The sequence below is a fragment of the Phascolarctos cinereus genome, unplaced genomic scaffold (assembly GCF_003287225.1).
Source record: "Phascolarctos cinereus isolate Bilbo 61053 unplaced genomic scaffold, phaCin_HiC Scaffold_1;HRSCAF=81, whole genome shotgun sequence".
Taxonomy (NCBI): Eukaryota; Metazoa; Chordata; class Mammalia; order Diprotodontia; family Phascolarctidae; genus Phascolarctos; species Phascolarctos cinereus.
In genome coordinates this window covers 135,524,514-135,544,752 of record NW_027555514.1, presented here as the reverse complement: position 1 = coordinate 135,544,752, position 20,239 = coordinate 135,524,514, and the positions used below count along the sequence as shown (strand labels likewise).

General features: G+C 37.5%; 1 protein-coding gene across 4 annotated transcripts in view; it reads right to left on the bottom strand.

Annotated features, from left to right (window-relative positions):
- Positions 1-20,239, bottom strand: part of DOCK4 (dedicator of cytokinesis 4) — a 554,933-nt gene that overhangs the window by 194,220 nt on the left and 340,474 nt on the right. For all 4 annotated transcript variants that reach the window (XM_020984638.2, XM_020984640.2, XM_020984641.2 and 1 more), the window contains exon 13: positions 18,984-19,109. In XM_020984638.2, the coding sequence (XP_020840297.1) occupies positions 18,984-19,109 (126 nt within the window). The remainder of the gene's footprint in view (positions 1-18,983; positions 19,110-20,239) is intronic.

Sequence of the window (20,239 nt, the reverse complement as noted above, 5' to 3'; positions counted from 1 at the left end):
TCCTTTGTAAGAATTAAATTAGGGAATTTTCTGGGGTTTTTTTAGTATTTTTATAAATGTTTTATTTTCTTATAAATGAAAAAGCATATTACTCAAAATTATTTGATGGTGAAGATGGACAAGATTTCATTTATTTGGATTTAAGACAATTTCAAGTGTGTGAATTATCTTTTTTTAAATGAGTAAGATGCCCCCACCGCCCCTTATTAATAAGAACTTCTTAATGAGGAAGCAAATCATCAGTGCTTGGAGATACGGGGTAAAAATGAGGGAAATGGCAAAATCACATAGCCAGGACAGTGCCCAAACATATAAAAGAAATAATTCCTAGTTCTTCAGTGTTGTGGGGTATCCCAATAAATCTGGTGATGTCCTTCCATGAATATCCAGCTTATTCTGGCATCCTCATTTGCAACAAAAAAATAAAACCAACCACATCACTCCAATAGTATGAACACGAGTCTGGCTGACCAGGAAACAGATGGCTCATCAAACAGCGAAAATGACAATGCCATACAAAAGAGTAAACCATATAGAACAGAACCTTTATTGCTAACACAAAAAAGGCGGAGAATAGACTTCCAAACTCAGTCAGAAAGGAAATTGACAATAACACCCTGTGAATTGGTGAATGACATTTCTTTCCTCTGAAATCATTGTCATTTCCAAAAAAAGTGTTTGTGTGCTTTCCAAATGGTTTTCTCCTTCCCATTTAAAATTTTTCAAAGAAGAGGACATCAATTTTTACTATTAACTTCTTGTTCAGACAGGAGCTTTTACTTCAATATTCAGGCGACTGTTGGTAAATGAAGGTTATAAAATCATAGCTTTACAACTGGAAGGGATTTTAGAGGTCAGCAAGTGTAACTTTTTCATTTTACAGATAAAGAAACTATGGTCTAGAGAATTTCAATGACTTTCTTAGGGTCTTAGAAATAAGTGTCTGAGGTAAGACCTAAACCTAGGTCTTCCCGATTCCAACTCTAGTGTCTGACAAACTAACAAGAAAATAGGGCACCATGGTGAGTTTCCAAGGTAAAATTAGCGTTGTTTTAGAAATATGAGAGTGATTGGGGGGGGGGGAACACCAAAAAAAGACAACACAAACCAGAAAAAAAAATCCAAAAGGAATGTTTCTCCAAATTTGGTTTAATTCTTTTTTGAAAATTCCTGTGAATAACAAAAATTATTTCTTTTAGCCTCATGTTTAAAGATCCGTACATGTGTCTCTCTTCAATGACCACATTTTAGCACTGACTGCATTAGCACATGCTGTTTTCTACGTTTTGGCCTGAGAGGTTGTTCTTGCTCTAACAATTTTGCCATTCACATCTGGACTTGAAAAAAAATCAAGCAGAAATATTATAGCATAAAGGATTGGCTTATGATATGCCTGGAATGTCCTCCCTCTAACCATTATCCTTATGCTGGGGGTTACAGGCATCTGAATTTCTCTTCAACCTTGAAAGCCCAACTCAAATATCATCTTCTCTATGTATAAACCTTGCCTGGATCCCAGTGCTCCTGATTGAAAGCCCTTACATAAAACTTTGTTTGAAACTTTCTTATGCACTTACGATAGAACTAATATCTGCTGGAATTCTCCCTCCTCCCCCTCCCCTAATCCCCTAAAAATGGATTGGGAAAAGGCCACAAAGTTAGGACTTGAATGGCCTGGTGGTAGGCCAAGACTCAAATTGTCATCCCTTGCTAAAGGCTTCCTCATGGCCTCTGGAGGTGTTGATGTGGCTTCCAGACCTTTCAGGGTATAAAGGTCCCCCACCTAGCTGAGGCAAGGGCCACTCTGTCCCACCACACCCTAAACTGCTAATCAGATAAGCAGGCAAGTGTAGGTAGAGAAGCTAAGAACCACTGTAGCCTCATTATCTGCACTATGTTGTCATGTCTAACTCTTCATGATCCCATTTGGGGTTTTCTTGGCAAAGATAGTGGAGCTCTTTGTCATTTCCTTCTCCACCTCATTTTACAGATGAGGAAACTGAGGCAAACATGGTTAAGTGCCTTGCTCAGGGTCACACAGCTAGTAAATATCTGAGGCCAAATTTGAACTCAGGTCTTCCTGACACCATCCAGGACTTTATCCACTGTGCCACCTCACTACACTATGTCAGGGCTAAAACAAAACAAAAAACAAAACAAAAACAAACCCTCCTTTTGTTAACTGTTCAATGACTTAGGAGTCATAAAAAAAGAATGACTTACGTAGATATCATATCTCTTTTTAAGTCCCTAAGGATGGGGACCATTTCTTATCTAAACTTTTTATTTCCCCTAAGCATTTAACAAAGTATCTACACACAGTAGACCCAATAAATGGTTGTTTTAATATCTTTCCTATAGTCCTTGAGGTAGGTAAACTATATATTAAATATTAATGTATTCTTTGAATGAATAAATTTTAAAACTCAAAAGATAAAAAACCTCATTAAGCACTTTCTCTATGCAAAGCACTCTCCTAAGCTAGAGAAGGAAAAGAGTTGCTTTTCTCCAAGAATTCACTATTCTAATAGGAGGAAACAACACCAACAGGAGTTCTCAGGTTTAAGATAGATGGAAAGGACTGTTTTCCTTAGAATTCAGCAGCAGCAAAGTAGATAGTAATGCATTTTCTGGAATGTCATTTCCATTAATATAACTAGATGAGATCCTGTTGTTGAATTATTTAAGAGTGCCATTGGCAGTAAGAACTTTCTTTTTTTGGCTTTTAGTAACTGTGATTGTTTGGGGTTTTTTTTGGCTAGGCAATGGGGTTAAGTGACTTGCCCAGGGTCACACAGCTAGTAAGTGTTATGTGTCTCAGGCCGGATTTGAATTCAGGTCCTCCTGAATCCAGGGCCGGTGCTCTATCCACTGTACCACCTTGCTCCCCCAGTAACTGTGATTGTTGAGGAGGTAGGGACTGCAACACCTGTAATGGAGGCTGCCAGATTTCATTCCCACTGAGATTATTCCTTTGAAAAATGGCTATTTTCAAGAGTAAATATGATGAATAAAGTATGCAAAACTGATTAAAGAGCAGGTATTTATGTGACTTCCACCATTAAAGTCCTACTTTAATGCTTCATGGTGGCAAAGAGGTAACCATGGGCCCCTGAAAACTAGGATATGGAATGAAAGTTCTGGTAAACTGTAAAACACAGTTGATCCCATGAGCTCACCTGGCTTCAATTGTCTCTTACCTCACACAAATAACTTTCTAGTATAATGGTTTAGTCTTAACCTATCTCCCAACTTCCAATTTCACCAACTGCCTTTTAGACATCTCAAACTGGAGAGTTTATAGATATCTTACACTCAACATTTTCAAAGTTGAACTCATTATCTTTTTTCCCAAAATCCTTCCCTTTTCCCAATTTCCTTATTACTACTGAGGGTACCACCATTATCCTAGTCACCCAGGCTCAAAATCTACCTGTCAGCCTCCACTCCTCACCCTCTAGTTTACTCCCCATATCCAATCAAATGTTAACTCCTGTTGTTTCTACCTTTTCAACGTCTCTCATGTATGTCCTCCACTCTTCTTGGACACTGCTAGCACTCTACTGCTGGCCCTTATCACTTCATACTTGTACTATTGTAAAGCCTACTAAATGGTCCTCCTGCCTCAGCCCTCCCCAATCCAATCAATCCTCAGCTGTCAAACTGATTCTAAAGCACAGGTCTTCCAACATCACTGTGTTTAGCACTTCAAAAATATTATCTCATTTGATCCTAACAAAAACCCTAAGAGGTAGGTACTAGTATTATCCCATTTTACAGTAGAGGAAACTGAGGCATCAAACAGAAGTTAAGCAACTTGCCCAGGGTGACATACATTGTTAAGTATCTGAGGCCACATTTGAACTCGTCTTCCCAACTCTAGGCCTAGCATGATATCCTACTCTCTCACCTACTTGCATGGGTTCCATTTTATCTACAGAATCAAATACAAAATCCTGTTTAGCTTTCAAAGCACTTCATAGCCCAGTCCCTCACTACTTTGCAATCTTCTTATACCTTACTCCCCTCCACGTTATCTGTGTTCCAGTGACACTGGGCTCCTTGAAATATCTCACACATGACACACCATAGCCAGACTCCATGCATTTTCTCTGGCTGTCCCACATTTCTGGAACCCTTTTCCTCCTCATCTCTACCTCCTGGTTTCCCCAGCTTCCTTCAAGTCTCAGATACCAACTTTTGCAAGAAGTCTTTTCCTGTCCTCCTAAATCTTACTGCCTTCTCTCTGAGATGACCCCCAGTATGTCTTAGACATAGTTGTTCTCATGTTACCTCCCTCGCTGGACTATGAGCTTAAAAAGCAGGGGCTGTTTTTGCCTTTTTTTGCTATCCCTAATTTTTTTTTAGGCAATTGGGGTTAATTGACTTGCCCAGGGTCACACAGCTAGTAAGTGTCAAGTGTTTGGTCTGAGGCCAGATTTGAATTCAGGTCCTCCTGACTTCAGGGTCAGTGCTCTATCCACTGCACCACCTAGCTGCCTCTGAATCCCTAATTCTTAGCACAGTGTCCGCCACTTAGTTACTTAATAAATGCTAGCTGACTTGACTTGATCAATCAACACGTATTTATTAAACACTTTGCTATGTGTCAGGTACTCTACTCAGCATGAGGCTTACAAAGCCAAAAGAGAAACAATTTGATTCCTGTTCTCAAGAAGCTTTCCTCCCACTACAATAGGAACACTATAGATAGATAGATAGATAGATAGACAGACAGACAGATAGATGATAGATAGACACACACACACATATGTGTACACATAATTGGTACAAATTGAATATAAGATGATTGATTATGGAAGGGAAGGCACTAGGAGGTGGGACCAGGGGAGGCTTAGTTCAGGAAGGGGCACTTCAATCTTCAAAGAAACCAGATATCATCACTGGTTTGGCTTCTTTAATGCCCCAGATATAAAAGTTCCATACCATGTGGAAGAGCTTTTAGTGGAGCTCCTACTTCTCTTAGAAAATTACTTTCTGGGGCCGGCTAGGTGGTGCAGTGTATACAGCACTGGCCCTTGAGTCAGGAGGACCTGAGTTCAAATCAGGCCTCAGGCACTTGACTCTTCCTGGTTGTGTGACCCTGGGCAAGTCACTTAACCCTAACTGCCTCACAAAAAAAAAGGAAAAGAAAATTACTTTACGTACTAGAGCCAATGGCTGCTCTGCTGAATATGCAGATGGGAGTTGTCCTTTTGTCTACATTACTATCTTTTAAACACAGGAAACTGACTCCTTATTCTTTACTCTTAGTAAATACATTTTTTGTTGTTTTCATGGTCCACATGTATCTCACTTCATTCTAATCCCAAGTCTAAATCACTGGATTTGCCTAAGTTAGACCTGGCCTAGACTAACAACTTATGAAGAGGTCTCTTATGGCATATGGGGGGGGGTTACATTTTGCAATAGTAAAGGAAGTAGTTATACCAATTTCAACACTGAAGTGTTGAAATATTGAAATGCTGCAGTATGCCTTGAGAATACACCTATCTCAGGTACCACCCAAACATGCACACAAATTTAGTCAGTCCAAAACCACAATGGAAGAAGTTCCCTTGCAACTCAGGAGAGTGAATCACTACTTTCCTTTCTCACCACTTGCCAGCCAGAGATTGACTACTGTGGTTTTAATAGGAAGAAGAAGAGATGAAGAAGCCACAAGTAGACCATGCAGCACATAATGTTCTGGGCTTGGAGTCAGAAGAATTTGAGCTCAAACCTGGCTTCATTTAATAGGCAAGTCACACTTTCAGCCTCAATTTCCTCAAGTGTATAATGAGAATGATAATAATAGCACCTAATTCCAGGACTGTTGTGAGGATCCAACGAGATAATATTTGTAAAGAACTTAAGCACAATTCGTGGCACACATCAGGAGCTACATAAATGCATGTTTCCTAGTCTTTCTTCCTCCCCTCTTCTTCCAAGCGTGCTATGGATGCTATTGGTCTGGTCGGAAAGGGCTGTTGGAAGCCAGAGACGCATGATCAGTGCTACTGAATCTCCTTCTACCTCTGTGCTCTGGAAGAAATTTTCCTAAAGACATGTTATAAATGCCGATTTGATTGTAAACCAACCCTTAATACACCTGAACTCAATGCATTCCAAGTTCCAACCAACTAACTTTAAAAAGGAGTTTTTAAAACATAACTTTTCATGCATCACCACCTGTGAAGCAATAAAAATGAATATTGCATAGAGGACAATGGAAAGGCTCATCGAAGTCATGAGCAGGATACAACATAGAAGCCACAGGTACTTGTATGTTGGGTGAATTTATAGGATTATACGGACAAAACAGGCAGGCATTAACAGTTGGCCATCTGCATCCCTGTACGACCCTCCTCAATACACGTTACAAATTCATTTTCATGAATTACTCATTTGAGTAACTTTTTAAAGATCAATAGCTGATTTTCTACTTGCATGTGATTATGCTTTGCCATTCTGCTAGCCCTTTCACTTCAGTCCATCAGTGGATCTGTGACTTTATCAATGTGATAAGCCATTCCCTCCAATGGATAGCACTGACTGAAACTCATCCAAGTACTGTGACCCTGAGCCATACTTGTCCATGTACTCTCATAAATCCAAGGAAGATATATCCAGTGTACAGAAAGCCTTACCTCAGGGGCTTTAATATTCACTGGGCACCAAGACTACATCTGTTTTTTCTTACTCTTGAAACATATGTTTCAAGCAACTTCTTTCATCAACCTCAATTCAAGGTTTGAATTCAATGAGGAATGTTTAAGGAGTGCCTACTGTATGCAGTGCAGCCTAGAATAGATTCAGAGTTTAAAGAAAACTCAACTCCTGTTAAGGAACCCAAATATGAGGCCCTCCTTATCAATGGCATAATTATATTTGATACCAAGTTACCTTTCTGGCTACGTGGAATGGGGAGAGGAGCACTGCCTGGCCAGTACAAAGGTCTCAGGGAAGAAGACAGTATAAAGTAACTAGACTGGAAGGGGAATCCCTCTGATTACATTATTAGAGGCTGTCCTGTGAAAAGGACATTTGTATCATTATGATGATAGTGAAAAAACACTTAGTTAGTGCTTACTATATGCAAAGCTCTTGGCTAAGTATGGAAGATACAAAGAGAATAAGAGCTTGCAATGTAGGAGGTATGATGTTGCCACCAACCCTCAAGGTGAGGAGTTACAGAATTACAGATTTAGTATGAAGGAATCTAAGTAGGAAGATGCCAGCATAGAACACATTATCAGATGTTTTGTTTTCTTTGTCACTATAGAGAATTCAATCTAGAATGTGAGGTTTGAAATAAGTAATGTAAAGACAAAACAGAGGGAGAAGGACTGAACCTACGGCTTCAGTGATATGAGGGAACTCTTCCAACGTAGGGAGGCATGTTCTCTGCAATACTAAATTTGCCTAAAATAACGACAATAATAATAGCATTTATATAGCACTTTTAAGTTTTGCAAAGAGCTTCAGAAATATCTCATTTGAACTGGGGTCTTTATCTAGCTAGCTGCCTCATAATAATAAGTTTGCAAAGCACTTTATAAATATTATCTCATTTTGTCCCCACAAACCCCCTAGGAGGTAGGAACTATTATTATTGATAATTTAGACATGAGGAAACTGAGGTAGGCAGAAATTAGGTGGTTGACTTAAAAGAAATTATTTGCTTAGGCTCTCCCAGCTATTAAGTGTCTCGAGAACATAAGTGAACTAAGATCTACTTGACTCTGGCTCCACTGCTCTATCTGTTGCACCTCTAGTGCCCAGGAGTGGTTCTCAAAGTGTGGTCCTCAGATTTCCAGGGATCCCAGAGACCTTTCCATGAGGTCAAAAGTATTTTCATGACAATACCAAGACAATATTTGCATACTAAAATACTCCTCTTTTTTGCAATTATATATCTGTATGAGGCCAGACTTTCTTCATATCTAACAACCAAAACAGCATATTGCAACCGATTAAATCCAGAAACAGATATTAGTATCCAGCTGTCATCTATTAAGCCAGACACTGGATTTATATAAAAAGGTGTAAAAATACCACTCTTCTCACTAATTTTTGATTTGGAAAATGGTTATTTTTCATTAAAATGTTATTTTACTAATACAAATATGGATTTGTTTTACTTTTACTGAATTAGTAAATATATTAGAGTATCATCAATTTTAATTTCTAATATGATAAATATTAGTAGATGTAAATCACACAAATAAAAGATTTGGGGGTCTTCAATAATTTTTAAGGGTGTAAAGGGGTCCTGAGACCAAAAGTTTGTGAAGCCATGGCCTATAGTACTAAGAGGTTAAGTGACTCGCCCATGGTCACAAGGCCATTGCTTGTCAGAAAATCTGAATCCAGCTTTTCCTGCCTCTAAGCATAGGTCTCATTCCACCACAACACCCTCACTGCCTCTTAAAAGACAAAGACATCAATAACATACATTTTTAAAAATGCTTTAATGCACTAAAAAGAAATACACTTATCTAAACTAAAATAAACTGTTTCCAAATGGGAAAAAAGCAAAAGAAAGTGACATGTCCTAACTACCCCAGAAGGTGCAGATAGAACAAAATCACAGGTTTTCTGAGACCTTTTTCTGGAAAGCTCTCACTTTTCTTGGAAGGCAGAGAAGCTCTGCTCTTTTATCTTCTTTGGAGATGGCCTTCTTGGCAGCTTAGTGATGAGTAGTTTTGCTTTCACATGTATTTTTCTCACTACTTTCCTGGGAGAAGAGCAAATTTTAATCCATCTCTCTTTCTCTTTTACTCTCTGCTGTTAAGTGGTTAGTATAGTTGGCCTTGTGCCAAGGTAAATCCAATTGGGCCCAGGAGAGGGAATCCACTTTCATCTTATTTACAGAATTCTCATAGCTTACATTTTTAGGGTCACTGTTAGAAATTATATTGTCAATTTACAGATATTATTTCAGAGGATTTTAAAATCTATTCTCAGGAATTTTCCTTAAAGTCCCCATACTTCCTAGTATCAATTAAATTTTCTCCCTTCTCTAGCTCTTTCCCTACTTATGCCATATTCCTTTCCCCTCAAAATTGTGATTCCACCCATCAAGCATCTTTTGCACTTGGGACATAGTAAATACATTTGCAACAAATGCTTGTTGACTGATTGTCCAGAACTGAAAATACCTGAGATAAAGAGAGAACTGGTCAACATTAGCTTCTGAAGAAAAGGAGTGGGCTCTCTTTGTCACCAAATTCAGTAGAAGAACACTAGGGCAATGTTCTACTGAGAGTATGTTTGTTCAATTGCTTGCAACAAATCATTGATTATACAATCATATGATTTAGGGTCAGATGGGATCTTTAAAACCTATTTAGTACAAGTTCCTCATTTAACAGATGAAGAAACTGAAAATGAAAGATATGAAGTAACTTCACAGTCCCAGACATTATAAATAGTAGAGACATGATTTGAACCAGACACACTCATGAGATAAGGCACATGGACAGACAATTAGAGTATAAAACAAACAGCAAGTTCTTTAGAAAAGTGTAAAACAAAGTGTTATTGGAAACTGGGTGGGAAATGGGGAAAGGAATGAGAGGCCATTACCAAAAGGGGAAATAAGGGAAAGGTTCATAAAAGAAAGAGATGCCATTTTAATTGGGTTTTAAAAGATAGGCAAGACTCCAACAGTTAAAGAAGAATTAGGAAGGTCTGTTCAGGCTTAAGGAACTATGGGAGCAAAAGCATACAATCTGTGAGTTGAAAAGAACCTCAGTAGACATCTGGTCCAACTTATACATGAAATGAATCCCCAGTATAACATCCCAAACAATTGGCATAAAGTAAGGAAACCATAGGGTTATTTGGGGATGGAGGTAGCTGTGGTGCAGAGCGCACAGGGATTGTTGTTGTTCATCCTTTGTTCTCAGAGGACCAATGACATCAGGAGAGTCTTGTCTTGACTTGCAAGTGAATTGGATTTAATGAGGAAGAGCTGTACAAAGTCATCAGCCTCACTCTCTTCTCCAGAGTCGTATGAGTCTAGTAACAAGACATAAGTCAAGAGGACTGGTGATGACCAAAGCTAAGGTCTTTCCCAGGTCTCAGTTTGCCTGAGGCAACACCCATGCATAGGGAGGAAAAAAGGGGGATAATCCTGGAAAGGTAGAAAGCTTTCTGAATTGGTGAGGGCCTTGCATGCCAGGTGAAGAAATCCAAACTTCACTTAGTCTACAATGGGAAACCATTGAAGATTTCTGATCACAGGAGTTAAATGACTAGATTCATATGTAAAGATTATTCTGCCTCATTTCTTAAGATAGGATTTGAAAAAAGAGAGGAGGCAATGCAGTTGGGAAGACCTGTTAGAAAACTTCAAACCTTTAAAAAAGAAATCAAAATATGATTTCTTTCAAAGGAAAACATCAGTGATGAGATCATGCTCCTGGTACTATCCCCCATATGCTTCTTCCTAGGAGTTTCACAGCTTGTTATTTGCCACTACTGCAAAGTGCCATGTTTTTGCCAAAACATTCAGGAGTACAGAGTTGAAACAAGTGCTAATTAAAATCAACACATGGGATTGGTGCTGAAGAGAATGAATAAGCCCAAATAGCAGTAAGAAACTTAACCAGGTAATTAGGAGAAGAAACAGAATAATCTCAGTACATAATGGAAAGATAGCCTCCATAGGAAAATAATTTTCCTGCCACATTTATATTCAAAACACTTCAATGTAGCAATTTTGATGTAAGTAGGTGAATTTTGCCTTTCCCTTTAAGGAAAGAGGGGAGATTTTATGTAGCCTTTACTTTCCTAACATTCTGGCTATTCAGAGCCTGAGGTAATCTTCTCCTCCCCTCTACCTCCTCCACCCCCACCACCCAGGCCTTAACTCCTCTACCAGTGCCAACAATCTGGACCCTCCAATTTTTTAACCTTTCTAAAACTTAATTGTCTTCCATTATATTCCCTCAGGGCTTTGCACTCAACTAGTGATTTCTTTTACAAAACCAAACCAGATTAACACAAAATAAGGTCGTAGGATCATAGATTCAAAACTAGGAGGGAACTCAGAGATCATAGTGTACAGTGCCCTGAATTCACTGGTAAGAACACTAAGATTCTGAGTGAACATGTAAGTTGCCCAAACTCACACAGGTAGAAAAGTAGCAGACTAAGAATTCAAATCCAAGTCTTCTGACTGCAAATCTGATGTCTTTTCAATAGTAGAACCTGTCCCAGGGAAATATATACTTCAACAATTTCCTAGATACTTCATATGTGAGTTAGTAAGTGTGGTATCCTGACTCTTTCCTTTTTATTTCTTAATTTATTTTGGAGAAGGAGGGGATAAGGTGAAGGCTTTATTTTATGAATATGTATATATGCCTCGCTTCCCTGTCAGATGGAGGTAGGCAACTTCCCTGATATTCTAGAATCAGAGGGTAAAATAGAAATGGAAAGAATCTACTGATCACCTCCTGAAAGAGATCCCCAAAGGAAATTTCCTAGGAATACTATATATAGCCAAATTCCAGAGTTCCCAGGTCAAGGAGAAAATATTGCAAGAAGCCAGAAAGAAACAATTCAAGCATTGTAGAAACACGATCAGGATAATACAAGATTTAGCAGCTTCTACATTAAGGTCCTGCAGGGCTTGGAATACAATATTCCAGAGATAGGATTACAACCAAGAATCACCTACCCAGCAAAACTGAGTATAATCCTTCAGGAGAAAAAATGGATAGTCAATGAAATAGAGGACTTTCAAGCATTCTTGATGAAAAGACCAGAGCTGAATAGAAAATATGACTTTCAAATACAAGAATCAAGAGAAACATGAAAAGGTAAACAGCAAAGAGAAATAATAAGGGACTTATTAAAATTGAACTGTTTACTTTCCTACATGGAAAGATATTTGTAACTCATGAGACCTTTGTCAGTATTAGGGTAGTTGGAGGGGAAAGAAAAAAAATATATGTGTGTATATATATATATTATACATATATACATATATATAAAATAGAGAGAGAGACAGAGGGCAGAGAGTGAGTTGAAGATGAAGGGGTGATATCTAAAAAATAAAAATTAAAGGGTGAGAGAGGATTATACTGGGAGAAAGAGAAAGGGAGAGGTAGAATGCAGTAAATTATCTCACATAAAACACAAGAAAAAGCCTTTACAGTGGAGAAGAAGTGGGGGAAGGTAAGAGGGAATGAGTGAATCTTATTCTCATCGGATTTGACTTAAGGAGGGAATAACATACACATTTAATTGGGTATGGAAATCTATCTTACCCTACAGGAAAATAGGGGGGAAGGAGATAAGAGAGGGGGGGGGATTGATACAAGGGAGGGCAGATTGGTGGAGGGGGTAATCAGAAGCAAACATTTCTGAGGAGAGACAGGGTCAAAAGAGAGAGTAGAGTAAACAGAGGGTGGGATAGAATGAAGGGAAATATAGTTAGTTTTTTGCATCATGACTACTATGGAAGTGTTTTCCATAACTACACATCTATAACCTGTATTGAGGTGCTTGCCTTCTCAATGAGAGTAGGTGGACCCAAAGTTTTAAAAGCAAATGTTAAAAATTGTTTTCACATGCAACTGGGAAATAAGATATACAAGCAATGGGGTATAGAAATCTATCCTGACCTCTGGAAAGGAAAATAGAAGGGGAGGAGCATAAGAGAAGGAGGCGGGGAGACAGAAGGAAGGGCAGATTAGTGGAAGGGGTATTCAGAATACATGCTGTCTTGGGGTAAGACGAGATGGAGAGAAAATTAAGGACTCAACATCTTGTAGAAGCAAATGTTGAAAACTAAAAATAAATAAATAAATCTTAAAAATAGAAAAAATAGAACAAATAAAGAAAAAAAAAGAAGGAGGTAGGCAGCATGCTTTACTTTATCATCGTTCATTTGAAATCATGACTGGTCACTGCATTTATCATAGTTCTTCACATCTCTCAAATTTGCTTGTATTTATAATGTTCTTACTACATAAACTCTTCTACTGGTTCTGTTCACTTCACTGTCAGTTTACATTCTTCCCAGGTTTCTCTGAAACTACTTACATAAACTTGTTCAGCCATTCCCCAACTAACAAGCACCTCCTTAGTTTCTGTTATTTTACCTCTACAAAAGGAGATGCTAAAAATATTTTTGTACACATAAGTCCTTTATCTCTTTCTTTGATCTTTTGGGATATAGGCTTCATAGTAATATAACTAGGTCAGAGGATATAGGCAGTTTAGTGTCATTGGAGCACAGTTCAAAGTTGCTCTCCAGAACAGCTAAAGCAATTTATGTTGGTTCATCAACAGTGAGTATACTTAATAAGCCTGTTTCCTCTCAATCCTTGCAACATTTATCATTAACCTTTATTTTTGGTCAACTTTGCCGATCTGATGGGTATGAGATAGAACCTAGTAATTGTTTTAATCTGCATTATCTCTACTTGTGATTTGTAGTGCTTTTTTTTTAACATGGCTATGGATAGACTGGATTTTGTTCTTTGAAAATTACCTATTTATATCTTTTAACCTTTTGTTAAGGGAATGACTTTAAAAATTTGAATCCATTTCTCATATAACTAGGAAATGAGGCCTTTATTGAATGAATATCCTATGTACCATGTAGTCTTGGGTAGGTGGGGGATTTTTAGGGTATCACTATGCCCTTCAACCAATCCACACGAAAATCATTGGGCTTCACTTTCTTCAAGCACAAAGGGATGAGAATGAACCAGATGATGTTTAAGGGTTCCTTTTAACACTAAATTTCTAAGAGTCCTTAGCATGATCTTCAAAATTATTCAACAAGATCCTAATGGAAGCCATTTGAAACAAACTGTTAAGCTGTGTTTAGGGCAACACAGACTCAACTATTAGTATTCATACTGAGCTGTGTGGTCAGAAAAGTTTAACAGGAAGGAAGCAAGACCTTTTACATGGTGTGATTTTTTTTTCCTGAGGGGCCCTCAATAGATTACCACTTCCTCCACTTTGTGTTAACACAACTGCCACAAAGTACACTACCACAAAAACTTAATTACTTTACATCTTACATTTTACCCTGTTAAATATGCCTGTGAATATTAACCAAATTGGTTAAAAAGTTTATCACTCATCACCTGAGTTGGCAGCCATCTGAGAGTGAGAATATATAAGAACAAGACATAAACTAAAATAAATCTTTTTAACCTGGTGTCCATGGATAGATTCTAGGGAGTCCTTGAATTTAAACTGGAAAAGAAATCTTTCTATATTTTCACTAAGTTCTAATGGAAATTTAAGATTTCTTTCAACTATTAAAAAAACACTATTCCAAGAAGGGATCCAGAGGTTTTATTTTTTACCCAACTGTCAAAAGGGTATTTAACCAAAAAAAGGTTAAGAACCTCTGTGTCAAAGTCTAGGACTAGGGAGGCAAGAAACTCTGACAGAGAAAGGCCAAGAAGGCCAAACATGTTCTTTTCTAGTTTTATACTTTATATGCTTAACTTTTATTACTGAGACAGTGCGGCACTGTGGCCTTTGATGCCAGAAAGACATGGGTTCAAATACTGCCTTTGACATTTATTGTCTCTGTGACCCTGGGCAAGCCACTTAATTTCTGAATGCCCCCAAAGAACTCTAAATTGCAAAAAAAAAAGATGTTGATCTGTATTAGTAGAGAGTTTCTCCACAGGAACTTCAATAAATTCACGGGTCCAGTTTGTTTTTTTTGTTTTTTTTAAGTATCATAATCTTTTAACATGTTCCAATTCAAATGGCAACTATGTAGCACTACCATCCTTTAATATACAGCTGAGATCAATGTTACTTGAGCTGTTATGCAGTGGGGATACAGTCTAAGTTATAAAAGAATGTATTTGTTCCCTTACAAATATATCCCGGAAAATGAATGTCTAATGAGACAGCTACCACAAGACCACTACTGAACAAGACTGTTGCATCAAGACACACAAATGCAGTTGCTATGCAGACAATCCAAGGAGACGAGGCTGATTCTTCTTGCCATCCAGTGTGCTCATTGATTCAAATAAGGTTAGGGAAAGAATAATTTATTTTCCATTGGTTTTTCTACTTTAAAAAAATTTTTTGGGCTTATATTACATTCTGAGATCACCTGAAAGAGTTCAGTGTTTGTCTGTTTCTTGTCTAGCTTTGAAGCAAGGAGAATTCCATTCTACAGGAAAATCTCATTCCTGCTCTTAAAACTACCAACTGGGGAACCATATACTCACCTGACCCTATACCTATCAGAATGCTAAGGGTACCAATCGAAAATGAAGTACAATTACAATTCAAAAGACTGAGATTGAAAAACCCCCCCAACAACTTAGGGCTTACATATTCTGTGTCAGGCTTCTGGTCTGACTGGAATTCATTATTCAAGGTGTCAGCTACAATTCTTTTATGACCACTGATGAGAATTAATTAACCTAAGTTGAAAGTAGGATTTATAACAAAAGACACAATTTTTTCACTCTTGGATTTTCCCCATCTGAAAAATTCTACTCAGTTTTCCAATTTATTCCAGCTGTTAAAACACACACAAACACAAAACCACAACTCTCTTTTTCTGGGAGAATAAGCAGCTGAAGGGGAAAAGGAGAAAAGAAAACAAAGAAATAGTCTGTTTTAAAAAATCCCTCATTTGCTGCCTATGGACTGCAGTCATTTCATTCCCTAAACTGTTCTTTTTGGTAGTGAATCTTCCTCATTATTATGGGAGGGGGAGGACGATGTTGAGGAGACTGATGGTGGGTCTAGAGAAATTTCGTTTCCATCATTAAAGCCAGACAAGAGTTGCATCAGAATAGCACAGACCAGACAATTACTGAGCTGATGAAGTGACATGCTGAAAAATTCTCTCTCCATATTTTTTCCAAATCTCAAATGAGTCTGACCAGAGACTGAGCTGTGGAATTTTACCAACAGCTGGTTACATACCACTCTAGAATATGTTTTTCATATCAGCCAAACACATCAGTTTGTCTCTCAATGGGAAGATTTTTGTTGTTTTTATGGAGGAAATACCCATTATTTTTAGCAACTGAAGGAAAACAATGAACAGTTGCAAGTCACTGAAGCCAGAAGTAAACAGTACTATAAACAATGATTTCCAATAATAGTAGGACTGTGTAAATTCAGCTAAACTGTATTTTCCAAAGACGTTACCGTCTCCGGAAACATTTTCACAGCCTTTAAGCTTTCATTCTTGAAAGACCACTAATTGTTAGATCAAAACAGATTATCATAGACAATGCTAGTCAGTTTCTGTGTCATCTTCTACTTCTTGTTCCATCATCCTATCACAATTTCAAATACAACAGCACACACAGCTGCACCCATTGTTTTTCCATAGAATTTCAATAGTAGCGTTCTGATGCTTGTTTTGAAAATACTGTCAATTAATTAAGATTTCACCCTTCATCTCATTTTTACTCCTTTTCAGGAAATGAAAATCACCTACTAAAATATCTGCAAACTCCTTCACTTCTCTTCTGAATCCTTGCTCTTGATGTATTGCTGTAGTGTTGGGGAATCTGTGCTTCTCAGGAGGGCCACAGACCCACACATACCAAAGATGTTTGAAGTCCACCAGCAGTACATTGGAGCCAGATGTAATGGCTTGTTAAATTTTCAGTGTTAGCATTTACACCTCTGAAATTGGATCAGAGCTTGATTTATTGTTCTGTTGATGGTCTAGACTTAAGAAAGTGTTAATAATGCAGATTAAATTTAATTGTGTGTGCTGAGTACATTCCCCCCACTCCCAGGTGGTTGTTAAATATTTCCCAGTACACCCCTAAAGTTCACACACAAATAAAAAGCCATTTTATTTTTTTTCAAAGAGAAATACTTCAAGTTGAATGGAAAAGTCTAAAATACTCTATTCTTTGTGCTTTTAAATTAGGAGATGCATAAACTCATTTCATGTCTTTAAGATTATATATGAAATTACATATAATTCATATTTATCAACCTGCTTCTCCATGGGGGTGGGGAGGAACATTCATTAAGTTCCTATTATTTTCAGTACCAGTTATGTGCTTTACAAATATTATCTCATTTACTCCTCACAGCAACCTAGGGAGAGAGGTAATGTTATTTAACCCTATTTTATAGTTGAGGAAACTGAGGCAGACAGCAGTTGAAATAACTTGTCCAGGGTCACACAGCTAGCAAGTGTCCGAGGTCAGATTTGAACACAAGTCTTCCTGACTCCAAGAACACTGCATTCTGTCCACTTCTCCACCTAGCTGCCAAATATATATCATGTGCAATGACTACAAGAAGCCATCACTAAGATGCACTCTATCTACTGCATCACTCAGATACCTCAATACAGTCTATAGCACTTTGGCAAACCTTAAAATGCTTTATAATTGTTAGTTGTTACATACATTTAAATTCTCTATTGAAGTTAATGAAAAGTATAGAGCAGAGGTTCTTAACCTGGATTCAGTGATTTAAAAAAAAAGATTTTGAAAACTGTAATTGTAATCCTATGTGTTGCATTTTTTCTTTCTTTCTTTCTTTCTTTCTTTCTTTCTTTCTTTCTTTCTTTCTTTCTTTCTTTCTTTCTTTCTTTCTGTGAGGCAATGGAGGTTAAGTGACTTGCCTAGGGTCACACAGCTAGTAAGTGTCTGAGGCCAGATTTGAGCTCAGGTCCTCCTAACTCCAAGGCATGAGCTCCATCCACTGTGCTACCTAGCTGCACCTCATTTTATTCTTTTAAAAATATTATTCTGGGAAGGGGTCCATGACATACAACAACAAAAAAAAGTTAAGAATTCCTACAAGTGGAAAAAGGCAAAGAAAAAAGGGAGAGGGAGAAGGAGGAGAAAGAATGAGTAACAGACAGGCATATACAGAGGGAGATTAAAAGATGTAAGGAGAAAGGAAAATACGGAGATGCTCTTTAGATGCTAAGGTGAGGGTGTCAGTTTGAAGTGAACCATCTTCCCACCCTCATCCACCCTCTAACTATTCCCTGTAGTAGCCAGCATCCAAGTAAAGTATTCAAGTGATATGACTACATTTTGGAACTTTAATTAGCTGTCCAAGATTCTCAGCCCTGAAACTAGAAAACAGGTTTTCCGCTTTTATTTTCAGGCCTCAAAGATTGAAATTTTTTAAAAGGTTTATTTCCTTATGGAATTCAGAAGGTTTTATAAAGGTACCAAGGAACTCTTAAGTCTTAGAAATTTCCCTGGTAACTTTAGAGGTGTCAATTTTCTAGCCAACCCCCAAAATTCCTTTGATATTCAAAAGCTGTCAGACAGTTTTATCTTCCTCATTGAAAAAGATTAGGTGCTGAAATAGCACTCATTTGATTATTTTGTGCCTTCAACCTGCACTAACTACCCCAGAACTAAATCTAGTCTTTTTTTTTTACTGTTTTTTTTTGGGGGGTATAGTTACTTCCTTAATAAGAATAACATGTGGGCATATATACATGCTCTCATATGCTGCAGGTGTGTGTGGACAACATTCCCCCCCCACACACACCCCCACACGCAGTGGCAGAGGCATAGGCATATTCATACAGATTCTGAAGGATGTGGGAAAACTTTATGGGAGTAAACTGCTCTTATCAAATTTTCATCTGAATGACCCACCAGAAGGTCAGTTATTCCCAGGGCTGGACCTCTCATTTCTATGTCTTTTTTACAGATGAAACCAAACCAAGATTTTGAAATTACTTTTCTTTGATTTAAACCTAAAGAATCCATACTGAGTCCCTGACAGTTTTACTTTTGTCATTCAATGCTACAACTCATTTCATTGCTTTAGAATGCAACATTTGCATCTCCAATTCTATTCAACAAACATGTACTAAGTGCTTGGGGCACCATGCTGGCACAGAGACCAAAAAAAAAAATCCAAGAACCACATGCCATTCCCTGCCCTCAAATTAGGGACATTTCTCATATATTAAAAAAAAAAAAAGCTCACCACTTTTGCTTCTTCTCATTACCTACCAGGCATAATAATATTGGAAAATCCCAGCTTCCGTGTAATGGACACCCCATGAGTAAATACTGATGAGTATTCTCTTCTGATTTGTTCAATATCTCCATGCAGGAGTTGAAGAGAAACAGCTAATCCTAGAACAAAAGAAAAAGAATAAAAGCAAAATTGTAGCATCAGTACAACATAGAACCATAGGAATGATTAAATCCAAAACTTTCCTCTTTCAAAATAAAAAATTAAAAATATTTGTATGAAAAAAGTTTTGATAAAACTCCCAATTGCAAATCATCCACAAATTTATTCCTCTATAAGCAAGAAATCAAGATAATGAAAGTGCCTCAGCAGAAAGCAAAGCATGTGATGAACTGAGCTACCATCCTATTTACAAGCTTCATCAAGATGGATAATGTTACTATACTCCCATTTCAATTATCTAGAGAGAGCCATCTTGGCTTAGAACATTTCATTCTAAAAACAGGAAAAAATATTTTTCCTAGAAGACTGCTTATTTAAATAACATAGGGAAAACAGAACTTGGAAAAATTAGGCTTATTTCACAGCATTTCTTGAAGTATTATTAATATCTGTGTTAATGATGAAATAAATAGCAATTCTTCAGTATTCTATACAACGAAAACTCACAATTATCTTCATTGGGCAATGACTCAACTATAGCATAAAACTGACTCACTTTGAGCCTTATTCATGGAGATTTAGTAGCTGGCACAGTCAAAGGATGGAATTTAAAGGAACTTTTATCAAGATGGTTCTGTAACTCCAAGAAAGAAAAAAAGTAAAACATAAAACAGACTGCATCTGTATGTAGGTGGCAACAGTGGAAAGACCACTGGAATGGATGTAATGTAATTAGAATCAGAATATAATCTGACCTCACCTATGCCATTTCCTATGTAACCTTGGACAAATGAAAAACTAAAGTTTTCTTTTCCTAATCTGAAAAATGGAATTAGCAATTCTCAGTTACTTCACACACAGACTTCTGCAGAACAAATATGAATTATAAGTTGCAAATGCTTGACAAAGTTAAGGTGCTATCAGAGATTCCCAGAATGTTAAAACTAAGTAATGGGTTTCAACCCACACCCATAAACCAATAGCCCCACACCCCTGCCACAATATTCCTAAGAAGTGGTTGTCCAATGTATAACCTATATTGGATTGCTTGCTGGGAGATTGGGAGAAAAATCTGAAACTCAAAATCTTATAAAAAAGGAATGTTGAAAACTATCTTTACATGTAATTG